This window comes from Argopecten irradians, chromosome 6 (assembly GCF_041381155.1).
Source record: "Argopecten irradians isolate NY chromosome 6, Ai_NY, whole genome shotgun sequence".
NCBI lineage: Eukaryota > Metazoa > Mollusca > Bivalvia > Pectinida > Pectinidae > Argopecten > Argopecten irradians.
In genome coordinates, this window is record NC_091139.1 from 2,297,113 (window position 1) to 2,314,195 (window position 17,083).

At 36.9% G+C, this 17,083-nt stretch overlaps 1 protein-coding gene across 1 annotated transcript in view; it reads right to left on the reverse strand.

Moving 5' to 3' along the window:
• LOC138324703 (multiple epidermal growth factor-like domains protein 11) overlaps positions 1 to 17,083 on the reverse strand; it is a 39,037-nt gene that overhangs the window by 17,981 nt on the left and 3,973 nt on the right. The window contains exons 2-3 of the mRNA XM_069269754.1: positions 13,570 to 15,402; positions 294 to 431 (exon numbers count right to left, since the gene is read on the reverse strand). Coding sequence (XP_069125855.1) covers positions 294 to 431; positions 13,570 to 15,402 — 1,971 coding nt within the window. The remainder of the gene's footprint in view (positions 1 to 293; positions 432 to 13,569; positions 15,403 to 17,083) is intronic.

The following is a 17,083-nucleotide window of genomic DNA, read 5'->3' on the forward strand; positions in this document are numbered from 1 at the left end:
ATTATGGTAAATCAATTATATTTCATATGCGATTAACACTAAGGATATTAGAAAACTTTATTGTAAATTGCAAAAGCCAAAATATGTAAAACTGTTGAAATGCATTCTATTGTATTTCTAAAATAAGAACATTGTTGAACACATATCAAGCCAGTTGTCTATAATAAATTTCTGTAGCCAGACAAACTTACATATACAGCGATCTATTTATCATTAATATTGCAATATATCAATAATATTATTGCGCCTGCCAGTATTTATACACACTGAACTGTCCTGTTATTAATACATACTGCGCTGACAGTTGTAATTGGTCCAGCCATCCAAACAGCCCAGTAGACAGGTTCCATTGATAACATCGCATTGTGTGTTGTCTTTACAGTTACTACAAGACTTCTTACAGTCAGGGCCGAACCATCCAGGAGGACAATCTACAACATCAACATTTAATGTAAAGGGATATAAGTATCTTACAGTCAGGTCCAAACTGTCCAGGAGGACAATCTACAACACCAACATCTAATATAAAGGGATATAAGTATCTTACAGTCAGGGCCAAACTGTCCAGGAGGATAATCTACAACACCAACATTTAATATAAAGGGATATAAGTATCTTACAGTCAGGTCCAAACTGTCCTGGAGGACAATCTACAACATCAACATCTAATATAAAGGGATATAAGTATCTTACAGTCAGGTCCAAACTGTCCAGGAGGACAATCTACACCACCAACATTTAATATAAAGGGATAAAAGTATCTTACAGTCAGGTCCAAACTGTCCAGGAGGACAATCTACAACACCAACATTTAATGTAAAGGGATATAAGTATCTTACAGTCAGGTCCAAACTGTCCTGGAGGACAATCTACAACACCAACATTTAATATAAAGGGATATAAGTATCTTACAGTCAGGTCCAAACTGTCCAGGAGGACAATCTACAACACTAACATTTAATGTAAAGGGATATAAGTATCTTACAGTCAGGGCCAAACTGTCCTGGAGGACAATCTACAACATCAACATCTAATATAAAGGGATATAAGTATCTTACAGCCAGGTCCAAACTGTCCAGGAGGACAATATACAACACTAACATTTAATATAAAGGGATATAAGTATCTTACAGTCAGGGCCAAACTGTCCTGGAGGACAATCTACAACACCAACATCTAATATAAAGGGATATAAGTATCTTACAGTCAGGTCCAAACTGTCCAGGAGGACAATCTACAACACTAACATTTAATATAAAGGGATATAAGTATCTTACAGTCAGGGCCAAACTGTCCTGGAGGATAATCTACAACACCAACATTTAATGTAAAGGGATATAAGTATCTTACAGTCAGGTCCAAACTGTCCTGGAGGACAATCTACAACACCAACATTTAATATAAAGGGATATAAGTATCTTACAGTCAGGTCCAAACTGTCCAGGAGGACAATCTACAACACCAACATTTAATATAAAGGGATATAAGTATCTTACAGTCAGGTCCAAACTGTCCAGGAGGACAATCTACAACACCAACATTTAATGTAAAGGGATATAAGTATCTTACAGTCAGGTCCAAACTGTCCAGGAGGATAATCTACAACACCAACATTTAATATAAAGGGATATAAGTATCTTACAGTCAGGTCCAAACTGTCCAGGAGGACAATCTACAACACCAACATTTAATATAAAGGGATATAAGTATCTTACAGTCAGGTCCAAACTGTCCTGGAGGACAATCTACAACACCAACATTTAATATAAAGGGATATAAGTATCTTACAGTCAGGTCCAAACTGTCCTGGAGGACAATCTACAACACCAACATTTAATGTAAAGGGATATAAGTATCTTACAGTCAGGTCCAAACTGTCCAGGAGGATAATCTACAACACCAACATTTAATGTAAAGGGATATAAGTATCTTACAGTCAGGTCCAAACTGTCCTGGAGGACAATCTACAACACCAACATTTAATATAAAGGGATATAAGTATCTTACAGTCAGGTCCAAACTGTCCAGGAGGACAATCTACAACACCAACATTTAATATAAAGGGATATAAGTATCTTACAGTCAGGTCCAAACTGTCCTGGAGGACAATCTACAACACCAACATTTAATATAAAGGGATATAAGTATCTTACAGTCAGGTCCAAACTGTCCTGGAGGACAATCTACAACACCAACATTTAATATAAAGGGATATAAGTATCTTACAGTCAGGTCCAAACTGTCCAGGAGGACAATCTACAACACCAACATTTAATATAAAGGGATATAAGTATCTTACAGTCAGGTCCAAACTGTCCTGGAGGACAATCTACAACACAACATTTAATATAAAGGGATATAAGTATCTTACAGTCAGGTCCAAACTGTCCAGGAGGACAATCTACAACACCAACATTTAATATAAAGGGATATAAGTATCTTACAGTCAGGGCCAAACTGTCCTGGAGGACAATCTACAACACCAACATTTAATGTAAAGGGATATAAGTATCTTACAGTCAGGTCCAAACTGTCCAGGAGGACAATCTACAACACACAACATTTAATGTAAAGGGATATAAGTATCTTACAGTCAGGTCCAAACTGTCCCGGAGGACAATCTACAACACCAACATTTAATGTAAAGGGATATAAGTATCTTACAGTCAGGGCCAAACTGTCCAGGAGGACAATCTACAACACCAACATTTAATATAAAGGGATATAAGTATCTTACAGTCAGGTCCAAACTGTCCAGGAGGACAATCTACAACACCAACATTTAATATAAAGGGATATAAGTATCTTACAGTCAGGTCCAAACTGTCCTGGAGGACAATCTACAACACCAACATTTAATGTAAAGGGATATAAGTATCTTACAGTCAGGTCCAAACTGTCCAGGAGGACAATCTACAACACCAACATTTAATATAAAGGGATATAAGTATCTTACAGTCAGGTCCAAACTGTCCAGGAGGACAATCTACAACACCAACATTTAATATAAAGGGATATAAGTATCTTACAGTCAGGTCCAAACTGTCCAGGAGGACAATCTACAACACCAACATTTAATGTAAAGGGATATAAGTATCTTACAGTCAGGTCCAAACTGTCCAGGAGGACAATCTACAACACCAACATTTAATATAAAGGGATATAAGTATCTTACAGTCAGGTCCAAACTGTCCAGGAGGACAATCTACAACACCAACATTTAATATAAAGGGATATAAGTATCTTACAGTCAGGTCCAAACTGTCCAGGAGGACAATCTACAACACCAACATTTAATATAAAGGGATATAAGTATCTTACAGTCAGGTCCAAACTGTCCAGGAGGACAATCTACAACACCAACATTTAATGTAAAGGGATATAAGTATCTTACAGTCAGGTCCAAACTGTCCAGGAGGACAATCTACAACACCAACATTTAATATAAAGGGATATAAGTATCTTACAGTCAGGTCCAAACTGTCCAGGAGGACAATCTACAACACCAACATTTAATATAAAGGGATATAAGTATCTTACAGTCAGGTCCAAACTGTCCAGGAGGATAATCTACAACACCAACATTTAATATAAAGGGATATAAGTATCTTACAGTCAGGTCCAAACTGTCCAGGAGGATAATCAACAACATCAACATTTAATATAAAGGGATATAAGTATCTTACAGTCAGGTCCAAACTGTCCAGGAGGACAATCTACAACACCAACATTTAATATAAAGGGATATAAGTATCTTACAGTCAGGTCCAAACTGTCCAGGAGGATAATCTACAACACCAACATTTAATATAAAGGGATATAAGTATCTTACAGTCAGGTCCAAACTGTCCAGGAGGACAATCTACAACACCAACATTTAATATAAAGGGATATAAGTATCTTACAGTCAGGTCCAAACTGTCCAGGAGGACAATCTACAACACCAACATTTAATATAAAGGGATATAAGTATCTTACAGTCAGGTCCAAACTGTCCAGGAGGACAATCTACAACACAACATTTAATATAAAGGGATATAAGTATCTTACAGTCAGGTCCAAACTGTCCAGGAGGACAATCTACAACACCAACATTTAATATAAAGGGATATAAGTATCTTACAGTCAGGTCCAAACTGTCCAGGAGGACAATCTACAACACCAACATTTAATATAAAGGGATATAAGTATCTTACAGTCAGGTCCAAACTGTCAACGGAGGACAATCTACAACACCAACATTTAATATAAAGGGATATAAGTATCTTACAGTCAGGTCCAAACTGTCCAGGAGGACAATCTACAACACCAACATTTAATATAAAGGGATATAAGTATCTTACAGTCAGGTCCAAACTGTCCAGGAGGACAATCAACAACAACACCAACATTTAATATAAAGGGATATAAGTATCTTACAGTCAGGTCCAAACTGTCCCTGGAGGACAATCTACAACACCAACATTTAATATAAAGGGATATAAGTATCTTACAGTCAGGTCCAAACTGTCCAGGAGGACAATCTACAACACCAACATTTAATATAAAGGGATATAAGTATCTTACAGTCAGGTCCAAACTGTCCAGGAGGACAATCTACAACACCAACATTTAATATAAAGGGATATAAGTATCTTACAGTCAGGTCCAAACTGTCCAGGAGGACAATCTACAACACCAACATTTAATATAAAGGGATATAAGTATCTTACAGTCAGGTCCAAACTGTCCAGGAGGACAATCTACAACACCAACATTTAATATAAAGGGATATAAGTATCTTACAGTCAGGTCCAAACTGTCGAGGAGGACAATCTACAACACCAACATTTAATATAAAGGGATATAAGTATCTTACAGTCAGGTCCAAACTGTCCAGGAGGACAATCTACAACACCAACATTTAATATAAAGGGATATAAGTATCTTACAGTCAGGTCCAAACTGTCCAGGAGGACAATCTACAACACCAACATTTAATATAAAGGGATATAAGTATCTTACAGTCAGGTCCAAACTGTCCAGGAGGACAATCTACAACACCAACATTTAATGTAAAGGGATATAAGTATCTTACAGTCAGGTCCAAACTGTCCAGGAGGACAATCTACAACACCAACATTTAATGTAAAGGGATATAAGTATCTTACAGTCAGGTCCAAACTGTCCAGGAGGACAATCTACAACACCAACATTTAATGTAAAGGGATATAAGTATCTTACAGTCAGGTCCAAACTGTCCAGGAGGACAATCTACAACACCAACATTTAATATAAAGGGATATAAGTATCTTACAGTCAGGTCCAAACTGTCCAGGAGGACAATCTACAACACAACATTTAATATAAAGGGATATAAGTATCTTACAGTCAGGTCCAAACTGTCCAGGAGGACAATCTACAACACCAACATTTAATATAAAGGGATATAAGTATCTTACAGTCAGGTCCAAACTGTCCAGGAGGACAATCTACAACACCAACATTTAATATAAAGGGATATAAGTATCTTACAGTCAGGTCCAAACTGTCCAGGAGGACAATCTACAACACCAACATTTAATATAAAGGGATATAAGTATCTTACAGTCAGGGCCAAACTGTCCAGGAGGACAATCTACAACACCAACATTTAATGTAAAGGGATATAAGTATCTTACAGTCAGGTCCAAACTGTCCAGGAGGACAATCTACAACACCAACATTTAATGTAAAGGGATATAAGTATCTTACAGTCAGGTCCAAACTGTCCAGGAGGACAATCTACAACACCAACATTTAATATAAAGGGATATAAGTATCTTACAGTCAGGTCCAAACTGTCCAGGAGGACAATCTACAACACCAACATTTAATATAAAGGGATATAAGTATCTTACAGTCAGGTCCAAACTGTCCGGAGGACAATCTACAACACCAACATTTAATTAAAGGGATATAAGTATCTTACAGTCAGGTCCAAACTGTCCAGGAGGACAATCTACAACACAACATTTAATATAAAGGGATATAAGTATCTTACAGTCAGGTCCAAACTGTCCAGGAGGACAATCTACAACACCAACATTTAATGTAAAGGGATATAAGTATCTTACAGTCAGGTCCAAACTGTCCTGGAGGACAATCTACAATATCAACATTTAATATAAAGGGATATAAGTATCTTACAGTCAGGTCCAAACTGTCCAGGAGGACAATCTACAACACCAACATTTAATATAAAGGGATATAAGTATCTTACAGTCAGGTCCAAACTGTCCAGGAGGACAATCTACAACACCAACATTTAATATAAAGGGATATAAGTATCTTACAGTCAGGTCCAAACTGTCCAGGAGGACAATCTACAACACCAACATTTAATATAAAGGGATATAAGTATCTTACAGTCAGGTCCAAACTGTCCAGGAGGACAATCTACAACACTAACATTTAATGTAAAGGGATATAAGTATCTTACAGTCAGGTCCAAACTGTCCTGGAGGACAATCTACAACACCAACATTTAATATAAAGGGATATAAGTATCTTACAGTCAGGTCCAAACTGTCCAGGAGGACAATCTACAACACCAACATTTAATGTAAAGGGATATAAGTATCTTACAGTCAGGTCCAAACTGTCCTGGAGGACAATCTACAACACCAACATCTAATATAAAGGGATATAAGTATCTTACAGTCAGGTCCAAACTGTCCTGGAGGACAATCTACAACACCAACATTTAATATAAAGGGATATAAGTATCTTACAGTCAGGTCCAAACTGTCCAGGAGGACAATCTACAACACCAACATTTAATGTAAAGGGATATAAGTATCTTACAGTCAGGTCCAAACTGTCCAGGAGGACAATCTACAACACCAACATCTAATATAAAGGGATATAAGTATCTTACAGTCAGGTCCAAACTGTCCAGGAGGACAATCTACAACACCAACATTTAATATAAAGGGATATAAGTATCTTACAGTCAGGTCCAAACTGTCCTGGAGGACAATCTACAACATCAACATCTAATATAAAGGGATATAAGTATCTTACAGTCAGGTCCAAACTGTCCAGGAGGACAATCTACAACACCAACATTTAATGTAAAGGGATATAAGTATCTTACAGTCAGGTCCAAACTGTCCAGGAGGACAATCTACAACACCAACATTTAATATAAAGGGATATAAGTATCTTACAGTCAGGTCCAAACTGTCCAGGAGGACAATCTACAACACCAACATTTAATATAAAGGGATATAAGTATCTTACAGTCAGGTCCAAACTGTCCAGGAGGACAATCTACAACACCAACATTTAATATAAAGGGATATAAGTATCTTACAGTCAGGTCCAAACTGTCCAGGAGGACAATCTACAACACCAACATTTAATATAAAGGGATATAAGTATCTTACAGTCAGGTCCAAACTGTCCAGGAGGACAATCTACAACACCAACATTTAATATAAAGGGATATAAGTATCTTACAGTCAGGTCCAAACTGTCCAGGAGGACAATCTACAACACCAACATTTAATATAAAGGGATATAAGTATCTTACAGTCAGGTCCAAACTGTCCTGGAGGACAATCTACAACAACACCAACATTTAATATAAAGGGATATAAGTATCTTACAGTCAGGTCCAAACTGTCCAGGAGGACAATCTACAACACCAACAATTTAATATAAAGGGATATAAGTATCTTACAGTCAGGTCCAAACTGTCCAGGAGGACAATCTACAACACTAACATTTAATGTAAAGGGATATAAGTATCTTACAGTCAGGTCCAAACTGTCCAGGAGGACAATCTACAACACCAACATTTAATGTAAAGGGATATAAGTATCTTACAGTCAGGTCCAAACTGTCCAGGAGGACAATCTACAACACCAACATTTAATGTAAAGGGATATAAGTATCTTACAGTCAGGTCCAAACTGTCCAGGAGGACAATCTACAACACCAACATTTAATATAAAGGGATATAAGTATCTTACAGTCAGGTCCAAACTGTCCAGGAGGACAATCTACAACACCAACATTTAATATAAAGGGATATAAGTATCTTACAGTCAGGTCCAAACTGTCCAGGAGGACAATCTACAACAACACCAACATTTAATATAAAGGGATATAAGTATCTTACAGTCAGGTCCAAACTGTCCTGGAGGACAATCTACAACACCAACATTTAATATAAAGGGATATAAGTATCTTACAGTCAGGTCCAAACTGTCCTGGAGGACAATCTACAACACCAACATTTAATGTAAAGGGATATAAGTATCTTACAGTCAGGTCCAAACTGTCCAGGAGGACAATCTACAACACCAACATTTAATATAAAGGGATATAAGTATCTTACAGTCAGGTCCAAACTGTCATGGAGGACAATCTACAACACCAACAACATTTAAATATAAAGGGATATAAGTATCTTACAGTCAGGTCCAAACTGTCCAGGAGGACAATCTACAACACCAACATTTAATATAAAGGGATATAAGTATCTTACAGTCAGGTCCAAACTGTCCAGGAGGACAATCTACAACACCAACATTTAATATAAAGGGATATAAGTATCTTACAGTCAGGTCCAAACTGTCCTGGAGGACAATCTACAACACCAACATTTAATATAAAGGGATATAAGTATCTTACAGTCAGGTCCAAACTGTCCAGGAGGACAATCTACAACACCAACATTTAATATAAAGGGATATAAGTATCTTACAGTCAGGTCCAAACTGTCCTGGAGGACAATCTACAACACCAACATTTAATATAAAGGGATATAAGTATCTTACAGTCAGGTCCAAACTGTCCAGGAGGACAATCTACAACACCAACATTTAATATAAAGGGATATAAGTATCTTACAGTCAGGTCCAAACTGTCCAGGAGGACAATCTACAACACCAACATTTAATATAAAGGGATATAAGTATCTTACAGTCAGGTCCAAACTGTCCAGGAGGACAATCTACAACACCAACATTTAATATAAAGGGATATAAGTATCTTACAGTCAGGTCCAAACTGTCCAGGAGGACAATCTACAACACCAACATTTAATATAAAGGGATATAAGTATCTTACAGTCAGGTCCAAACTGTCCAGGAGGACAATCTACAACACCAACATTTAATATAAAGGGATATAAGTATCTTACAGTCAGGTCCAAACTGTCCAGGAGGACAATCTACAACACCAACATTTAATATAAAGGGATATAAGTATCTTACAGTCAGGTCCAAACTGTCCAGGAGGACAATCTACAACACCAACATTTAATATAAAGGGATATAAGTATCTTACAGTCAGGTCCAAACTGTCCTGGAGGACAATCTACAACACCAACATTTAATATAAAGGGATATAAGTATCTTACAGTCAGGTCCAAACTGTCCAGGAGGACAATCTACTACAACACCAACATTTAATATAAAGGGATATAAGTATCTTACAGTCAGGTCCAAACTGTCCTGGAGGACAATCTACAACACCAACATTTAATATAAAGGGATATAAGTATCTTACAGTCAGGTCCAAACTGTCCTGGAGGACAATCTACAACACCAACATTTAATGTAAAGGGATATAAGTATCTTACAGTCAGGTCCAAACTGTCCAGGAGGACAATCTACAACACCAACATTTAATGTAAAGGGATATAAGTATCTTACAGTCAGGTCCAAACTGTCCAGGAGGACAATCTACAACACCAACATTTAATGTAAAGGGATATAAGTATCTTACAGTCAGGTCCAAACTGTCCAGGAGGACAATCAACAACATCAACATTAATGTAAAGGGATATAAGTATCTTACAGTCAGGTCCAAACTGTCCAGGAGGATAATCTACAACACTGACATTTAATATAAAGGGATATAAGTATCTTACAGTCAGGTCCAAACTGTCCAGGAGGACAATCTACAACACCAACATTTAATATAAAGGAATATAAGTATCTTACAGTCAGGTCCAAACTGTCCAGGAGGACAATTTACAACACCAACATTTAATGTAAAGGGATATAAGTATCTTACAGTCAGGTCCAAACTGTCCTGGAGGACAATCTACAACACCAACATTTAATATAAAGGGATATAAGTATCTTACAGTCAGGTCCAAACTGTCCTGGAGGACAATCTACAACACCAACATTTAATGTAAAGGGATATAAGTATCTTACAGTCAGGGCCAAACTGTCCTGGAGGATAATCTACAACACCAACATTTAATGTAAAGGGATATAAGTATCTTACAGTCAGGTCCAAACTGTCCTGGAGGATAATCTACAACACCAACATTTAATGTAAAGGGATATAAGTATCTTACAGCCAGGTCCAAACTGTCCTGGAGGATAATCTACAACACCAACATTTAATGTAAAGGGATATAAGTATCTTACAGTCAGGGCCAAACTGTCCTGGAGGACAATCTACAACACTAACATCTAATATAAAGGGATATAAGTATCTTACAGTCAGGTCCAAACTGTCCTGGAGGATAATCTACAACACCAACATTTAATATAAAGGGATATAAGTATCTTACAGTCAGGTCCAAACTGTCCTGGAGGACAATCTACAACACCAACATTTAATATAAAGGGATATAAGTATCTTACAGTCAGGGCCAAACTGTCCAGGAGGATAATCTACAACACTAACATTTAATATAAAGGGATATAAGTATCTTACAGTCAGGTCCAAACTGTCATGGAGGACAATCTACAACACCAACATTTAATATAAAGGGATATAAGTATCTTACAGTCAGGTCCAAACTGTCCAGGAGGACAATCTACAACACCAACATCTAATATAAAGGGATATAAGTATCTTACAGTCAGGTCCAAACTGTCCTGGAGGATAATCTACAACACCAACATCTAATATAAAGGGATATAAGTATCTTACAGTCAGGTCCAAACTGTCCAGGAGGACAATCTACAACACCAACATTTAATATAAAGGGATATAAGTATCTTACAGTCAGGTCCAAACTGTCCTGGAGGATAATCTACAACACCAACATTTAATATAAAGGGATATAAGTATCTTACAGTCAGGTCCAAACTGTCCAGGAGGACAATCTACAACACCAACATTTAATATAAAGGGATATAAGTATCTTACAGTCAGGTCCAAACTTTTTAAGGATTTGTGCAGCCCCAATTTTTTTTTTTTTTTTTGTAATACGTCAGGATATTGCTTTGGATGAATGAAAAATTAAGTCCCACCCAACGAATCGCCTATCTTTTAGCGCTATCCGTTGGTTTTGGTCGTGATTCACGGGTAGTGTCTACTACGGTTCAGAGACAATTGTAATGAGCTAGGTGGTCACGTGGTCTTGTGATGTCAGAGTAGTCCGCGGCTACACAAGGTAAGCCTAGTACTATACATGTATACAGCATATATCACTTAAAAAATTCAGACAAGCATATATCTAACTTTAGATTAGATAATCAGTCCAGTTTGATAGCGATATCAAAATGATGTTCGGATCAGTCTGGACTGAGACAAAATTTAGCATGAATATATCTAGAATCCGTGTTTTTATTTCAAACTTCTTCTATAACGATGCAAACACGGCACAGTTTTTGAGTAAAAATAAAATGTGGACGGTTATCAGTTATGTGATATTGGAGTAACAGTACCGAACTTATACCGAAAATAATATGTATATCTATATTGTTGCCTTTGAAACTTTATCCATAACGCTTACTAAAAAGCAGAAATATATCAATGGTATTTCTGATATATGTTCCTAAATCACAGTTTAAGTGTAGATTTAAATTCATTATTTCAAAATTAAACTAAATCCTTAAAATAGTATATTCATTGTCGACCGTTTTGTATATCATACCATGATTTAATAGTATGGTATATGAACATTTATTGTATAATCCAAAAAGTAACCACATAAAGTGTTCAAATGAAAATTGAAATTACTTGTATACAGGCATTATAAATAGATATAATATCTTGTACCTTTTTAAAAATATACTAAGTGATATTTAAATAAGCATATTTAGTGTGATAATGTTGTAACCTTTCTTGTATGACTATACATGTACATTTAGATTCGAAACGGTGAAAAAACATGCTTAGAATTTTTACTAATACCTTAGAAATTACGGAAGATTGCTTTATACCACGATTCCGTAATTACAGTTCTAGACTGGAATGATTTTTAAGGTTAAACCTTTAGTTGAAATAGTTCTTAGAACCATTTTTGTTTCTGAATAAGTCACCTTCTATTTTTGTTTTACCTGTGTACGACATATATATATGTGTATGTAATATATACGCCTAGGTATGATCTGGTATATTTTACTTCCATTTGCTTTTACATCTTCATTTTAAAAATGGAGGTGACAATAAAAAACCTAGAGCATATAGATGTACGGGGTTTCCATAATTGAAATCACAATCCAATTAACTGATGTCCTAACCAGATTGACAGTAAGACAATAGCAAATACCCGATATAGTCCACTGAATAGCAAATTGCCAGATAATTACAGGTAAGTTCGATGAATGGCGTTGTGTACAGGTAAACAACATCCTGGTCAAGGTATTACATAACCATCAAACCAAAGGCATGGCTAATTATATATCTATAATATCGGTGATTCTACTCGTATATCGATTAAAAATTGAAAGCGACCGCACGGTCTGAAAAAATAGTTTGTTTTGCTTAATATCTCGATTATTTGATTTTTTATAATATCAAAAGTATATCAATACAATGTTTGTAATGATCAATCATCGGTGTGTACGTATGTCAAGCATCATATCATTGATGCTTTAATCAAGGATTTCTTATATTGTTACGTAAAATTTCATTTTACTGTCACAAACTTTGCAATTCACAATGTATCAAAGATACAGACTACAGGAAAATATTATCTAAATAAAGCCTATTCGTTGCTGAACTCCTCGACAAAAAAATCTGAAACTTTTATTTCTGTGTGGATTTTCTTTCATAATTACACGAAGATACTTGCTATTAGAGCATAAATTAGAGTATTTGAAACATCGAATTTCACTTATTTAGTTACAAAAATTCGAGCCAAAGTTATTGTACGATTAACTTCACTCAAAAGTAATCATTAAAAAATCTTTGATCGGCTTTTCCTGTGACCGTCGATGTAAGTTATAGCACATCAGTTGTAGTACAGCTATAAGCCACGGACTATTGTGACGTCACACGGTTTAGAGCTAGAAAATATGCATAATCGGGTGGTCAGAAAATTTGACCTCGATATCGGCGGTTTACAGGTTATTCCGGTCGCGCGCGGCACGGAGAGGTTTCTACATGGTCTATTAAAGCCATTTCCAGCATAAACTGAAATTATCATTTTTGACTGCACAAATCCTTTAATGTAAAGAGTCATGGGTTATGCTACATTGATCATGACTGATAAGGAATATTTGGTCATCAGCTGGATATTAAATCAGTTAATTATGAGAATGTATATGTTTATTCAAATCTGCTGTGGGGTCAAGGCCATTTTGACCTATACTGACATGAAAACTTTGTGTTACCGTTACTTACTATTGGCACACATATGTCCTGTGTGTCCCGCTTCACAGCCGTATGTACACAAGCCAGTGTCCTGTTGGCAGGTGTCATTGTAACAGTACTGGCATGGATGTTCACATCTGTCACCATAGAAACCATCCTTACAGCCCAGACAGAATCCCAAGCCTCGCTTGCAGCTCTTCAGGCAATTCGGACTACACACAACATCACATTGGTTGCCATAGTAACCAGAATCACATCCACGGCTGCAGTACCCTGTCACTAGATTGCAAACCTTGTCCAAACAGTTTGTGCTGCAAACCTTCTCACATTTACTTCCATAGAAACCGTTCTCACATCCAGATGAACAAATAGCTTGGTCATTGCATACTTTGTAGAGACAGGATTTACTACACTCTTCTGTGCAGTATTCACCATAGAATCCCGCCCGGCATGGCACAGCGCATTTACCATCTTCCTGGTGGCAGTTATCACAATTCTCTGAACAACGCTTATTGCAATATGGACCATAATACTTAATTTTACATCCATAAGTACAGTTCCCGGTAAGGTCACACAGGTCAGCGTAACAGTTATCATGACAGGTTACGTTACAAAAGTCTCCTTGGTAGCTCGATATGCATCCATCAGAACACCTTCCTGACTCTTTCTCACAATAAAGGAAGTTATTGAAGGAATTTCTTTTGCAAAATTGGCTACATTTAAGTTCACATCGTGGTCCATACCATCCTGCTTCACACGCACCACATGTGTTGTTTTTGAAATCAATACAACTACGACAATGTATTGGACAGGTGGACGTACACCAGGTGCCGTACCATCCATCATCACATCCTTGTAGACAGTAACCATTGGTATCATTACATGGAACGTTCGCACAGTGGCCACAGGTATAACCACACTGTTCACCATAGTAACCAGGCTTACAAGCACCAATACAGTGTCCATTTGTAATATTGCAGCCAAAAATACAGTTAGCTGGACATGGAAGACAACTTGAACTTTTGGAATTCCAGTAAAATCCATTTTCACAGGCCTCGCAGTAAATATGATTCCAGTTCACTTCCTCACATTTCCTACAGTCTGAAATGTTGCATTGTTTGTTACATCTGTCCCCATACCATCCCAACACACACCCAGCCAAACACCTCCCAGTACGTCCGTCACACATACTACCATCCATTGTATCAGCGCATGTTTCACTACATTTCTGACAAATTCCATTCCCAGTAAAGAAACCGTCCTCACATATCTTGCATTCCATGACTTTCCTTGTTCCATGGAACACTTCCGAGCACAGGGTACAGTTATCTACCGGGCAGAATTTGTCACACAGATAACCAAACCACCTTGGCTCACAGCCCTGGTTACATACCCCATTGGACGAATTACAAGCAAGTTGTCCTCCTACACAATGGTCGCTACAATTGGAACATTTATTGACATACGGGTTCCAGTATTTCCCTGGTACACATTCAGAACAATAAGACTCATATATTGTGTAGGCACAAGACAGACAGTCAGCAAATGTACACTTCTGATTTTCACAACTTAAACCATGATGGTTATCTTTACATCCAAACACGCATCGTCCATTCTGGTCACATTTTTTGTTTTTACATGTATCACTGCACTGTTGTAAACAGTCTTTACCATAATGTCCATCTTTGCATCTTGTACAGATTTCTCTTGAATTGTTGTAGACACAGGCCTTACAATAGATAATGGAACATACTTGGCCACACGCATCCCCGAGATAGCCATCATTACAACCGTACAAACAATGAGATGTTTCTTCTCGGCAAAATTCAGGTCCATAGCGACAATTTTCACTGCACATTGAATCTGAAAACAAATCATGAGTAACAATTACAGAGCAAGTTTAAGTTTAAACTTTTGGTAACGGCTCTAAATTAGATTTCATGTAATTTTCACTGTAACAAACTGTTGTAAACCATACAATGTGTTAACAGGGATGAATATACTGTATACCAGCTTCTTTCACAGCTATTAAATTTCGCGATTTGCAAAGATAAATATTTGCGAACTTTAAGAATTTGTTCATAAATTCCTTTAATCAATGATGTAAATTTTACATTCACAGGAATAAACTTTAGCAAATTTGCTTGGATCACAAAATTCGCGAAAGTAAATCACACACATCAACATACCATTCAGATAGCTTGAACTGTACACGAGAAAAAAAAAATACAAAATGTACATGTAAATATTGAATTATTCGATAACTTTGTGAAAACAGTAGAAAATTATTTAAAACAGAGAGGCAGAGAAAAATGTGTAGAACATTTCAATCATTTTCTATCAAGAAATGGAGCAAGTCATGGACCATACAACTTTAAATACCAGTGTTACATATATACAGGTACAATTTTAAACCACAGGTATCAATATATATCCCTATCAATAGGGTTTAAACTTCAGTTCATCATTGTTCAAGTTGAATGGTCTGTTACTGTACCATTGAGCTAAAGGAAAAAATTCCATGTAGTGCAAAACTAGAAGGTGACCAATATATTGACATATATCACTATGCAGTACATATACACCAATTGGTTTTACAGTAGTGTGTACTTATGCAGTAAAGGTTTCACTACCCTGTCATGTGTGTAGCTAACAGTAAAGGTTTCACTACCCTGTCATGTGTGTAGCTAACAGTAAAGGTTTCACTACCCTGTCATGTGTGTAGCTAACAGTAAAGGTATAACTACCCTGTCATGTGTGTGTAGCTAACAGTAAAGGTTTCACTACCCTGTCATGTGTGTAGCTAACAGTAAAGGTATAACTACCCTGTCATGTGTGTGTAGCTAACAGTAAAGGTATAACTACCCTGTCATGTGTGTGTAGCTAACAGTAAAGGTTTCACTACCCTGTCATGTGTGTAGCTAACAGTAAAGGTATAACTACCCTGTCATGTGTGTGTAGCTAACAGTAAAGGTATAACTACCCTGTCATGTGTGTAGCTAACAGTAAAGGTTTCACTACCCTGTCATGTGTGTGTAGCTAACAGTAAAGGTTTAACTACCCTGTCATGTGTGTAGCTAACAGTAAAGGTTTCACTACCCTGTCATGTGTGTGTAGCTAACAGTAAAGGTTTCACTACCCTGTCATGTGTGTAGCTAACAGTAAAGGTTTCACTACCCTGTCATGTGTGTAGCTAACAGTAAAGGTTTCACTACCCGTCATGGTGTGTAGCTAACAGTAAAGGTTTCACTACCCTGTCATGTGTGTGTAGCTAACAGTAAAGGTTTCACTACCCTGTCATGTGTGTAGCTAACAGTAAAGGTTTCACTACCCTGTCATGTGTGTAGCTAACAGTAAAGGTTTCACTACCCTGTCATGTGTGTAGCTAACAGTAAAGGTTTCACTACCCTGTCATGTGTGTGTAGCTAACAGTAAAGGTTTCACTACCCTGTCATGTGTGTAGCTAACAGTAAAGGTTTCACTACCCTGTCATGTGTGTAGCTAACAGTAAAGGTTTCACTACCCTGTCATGTGTGTGTAGCTA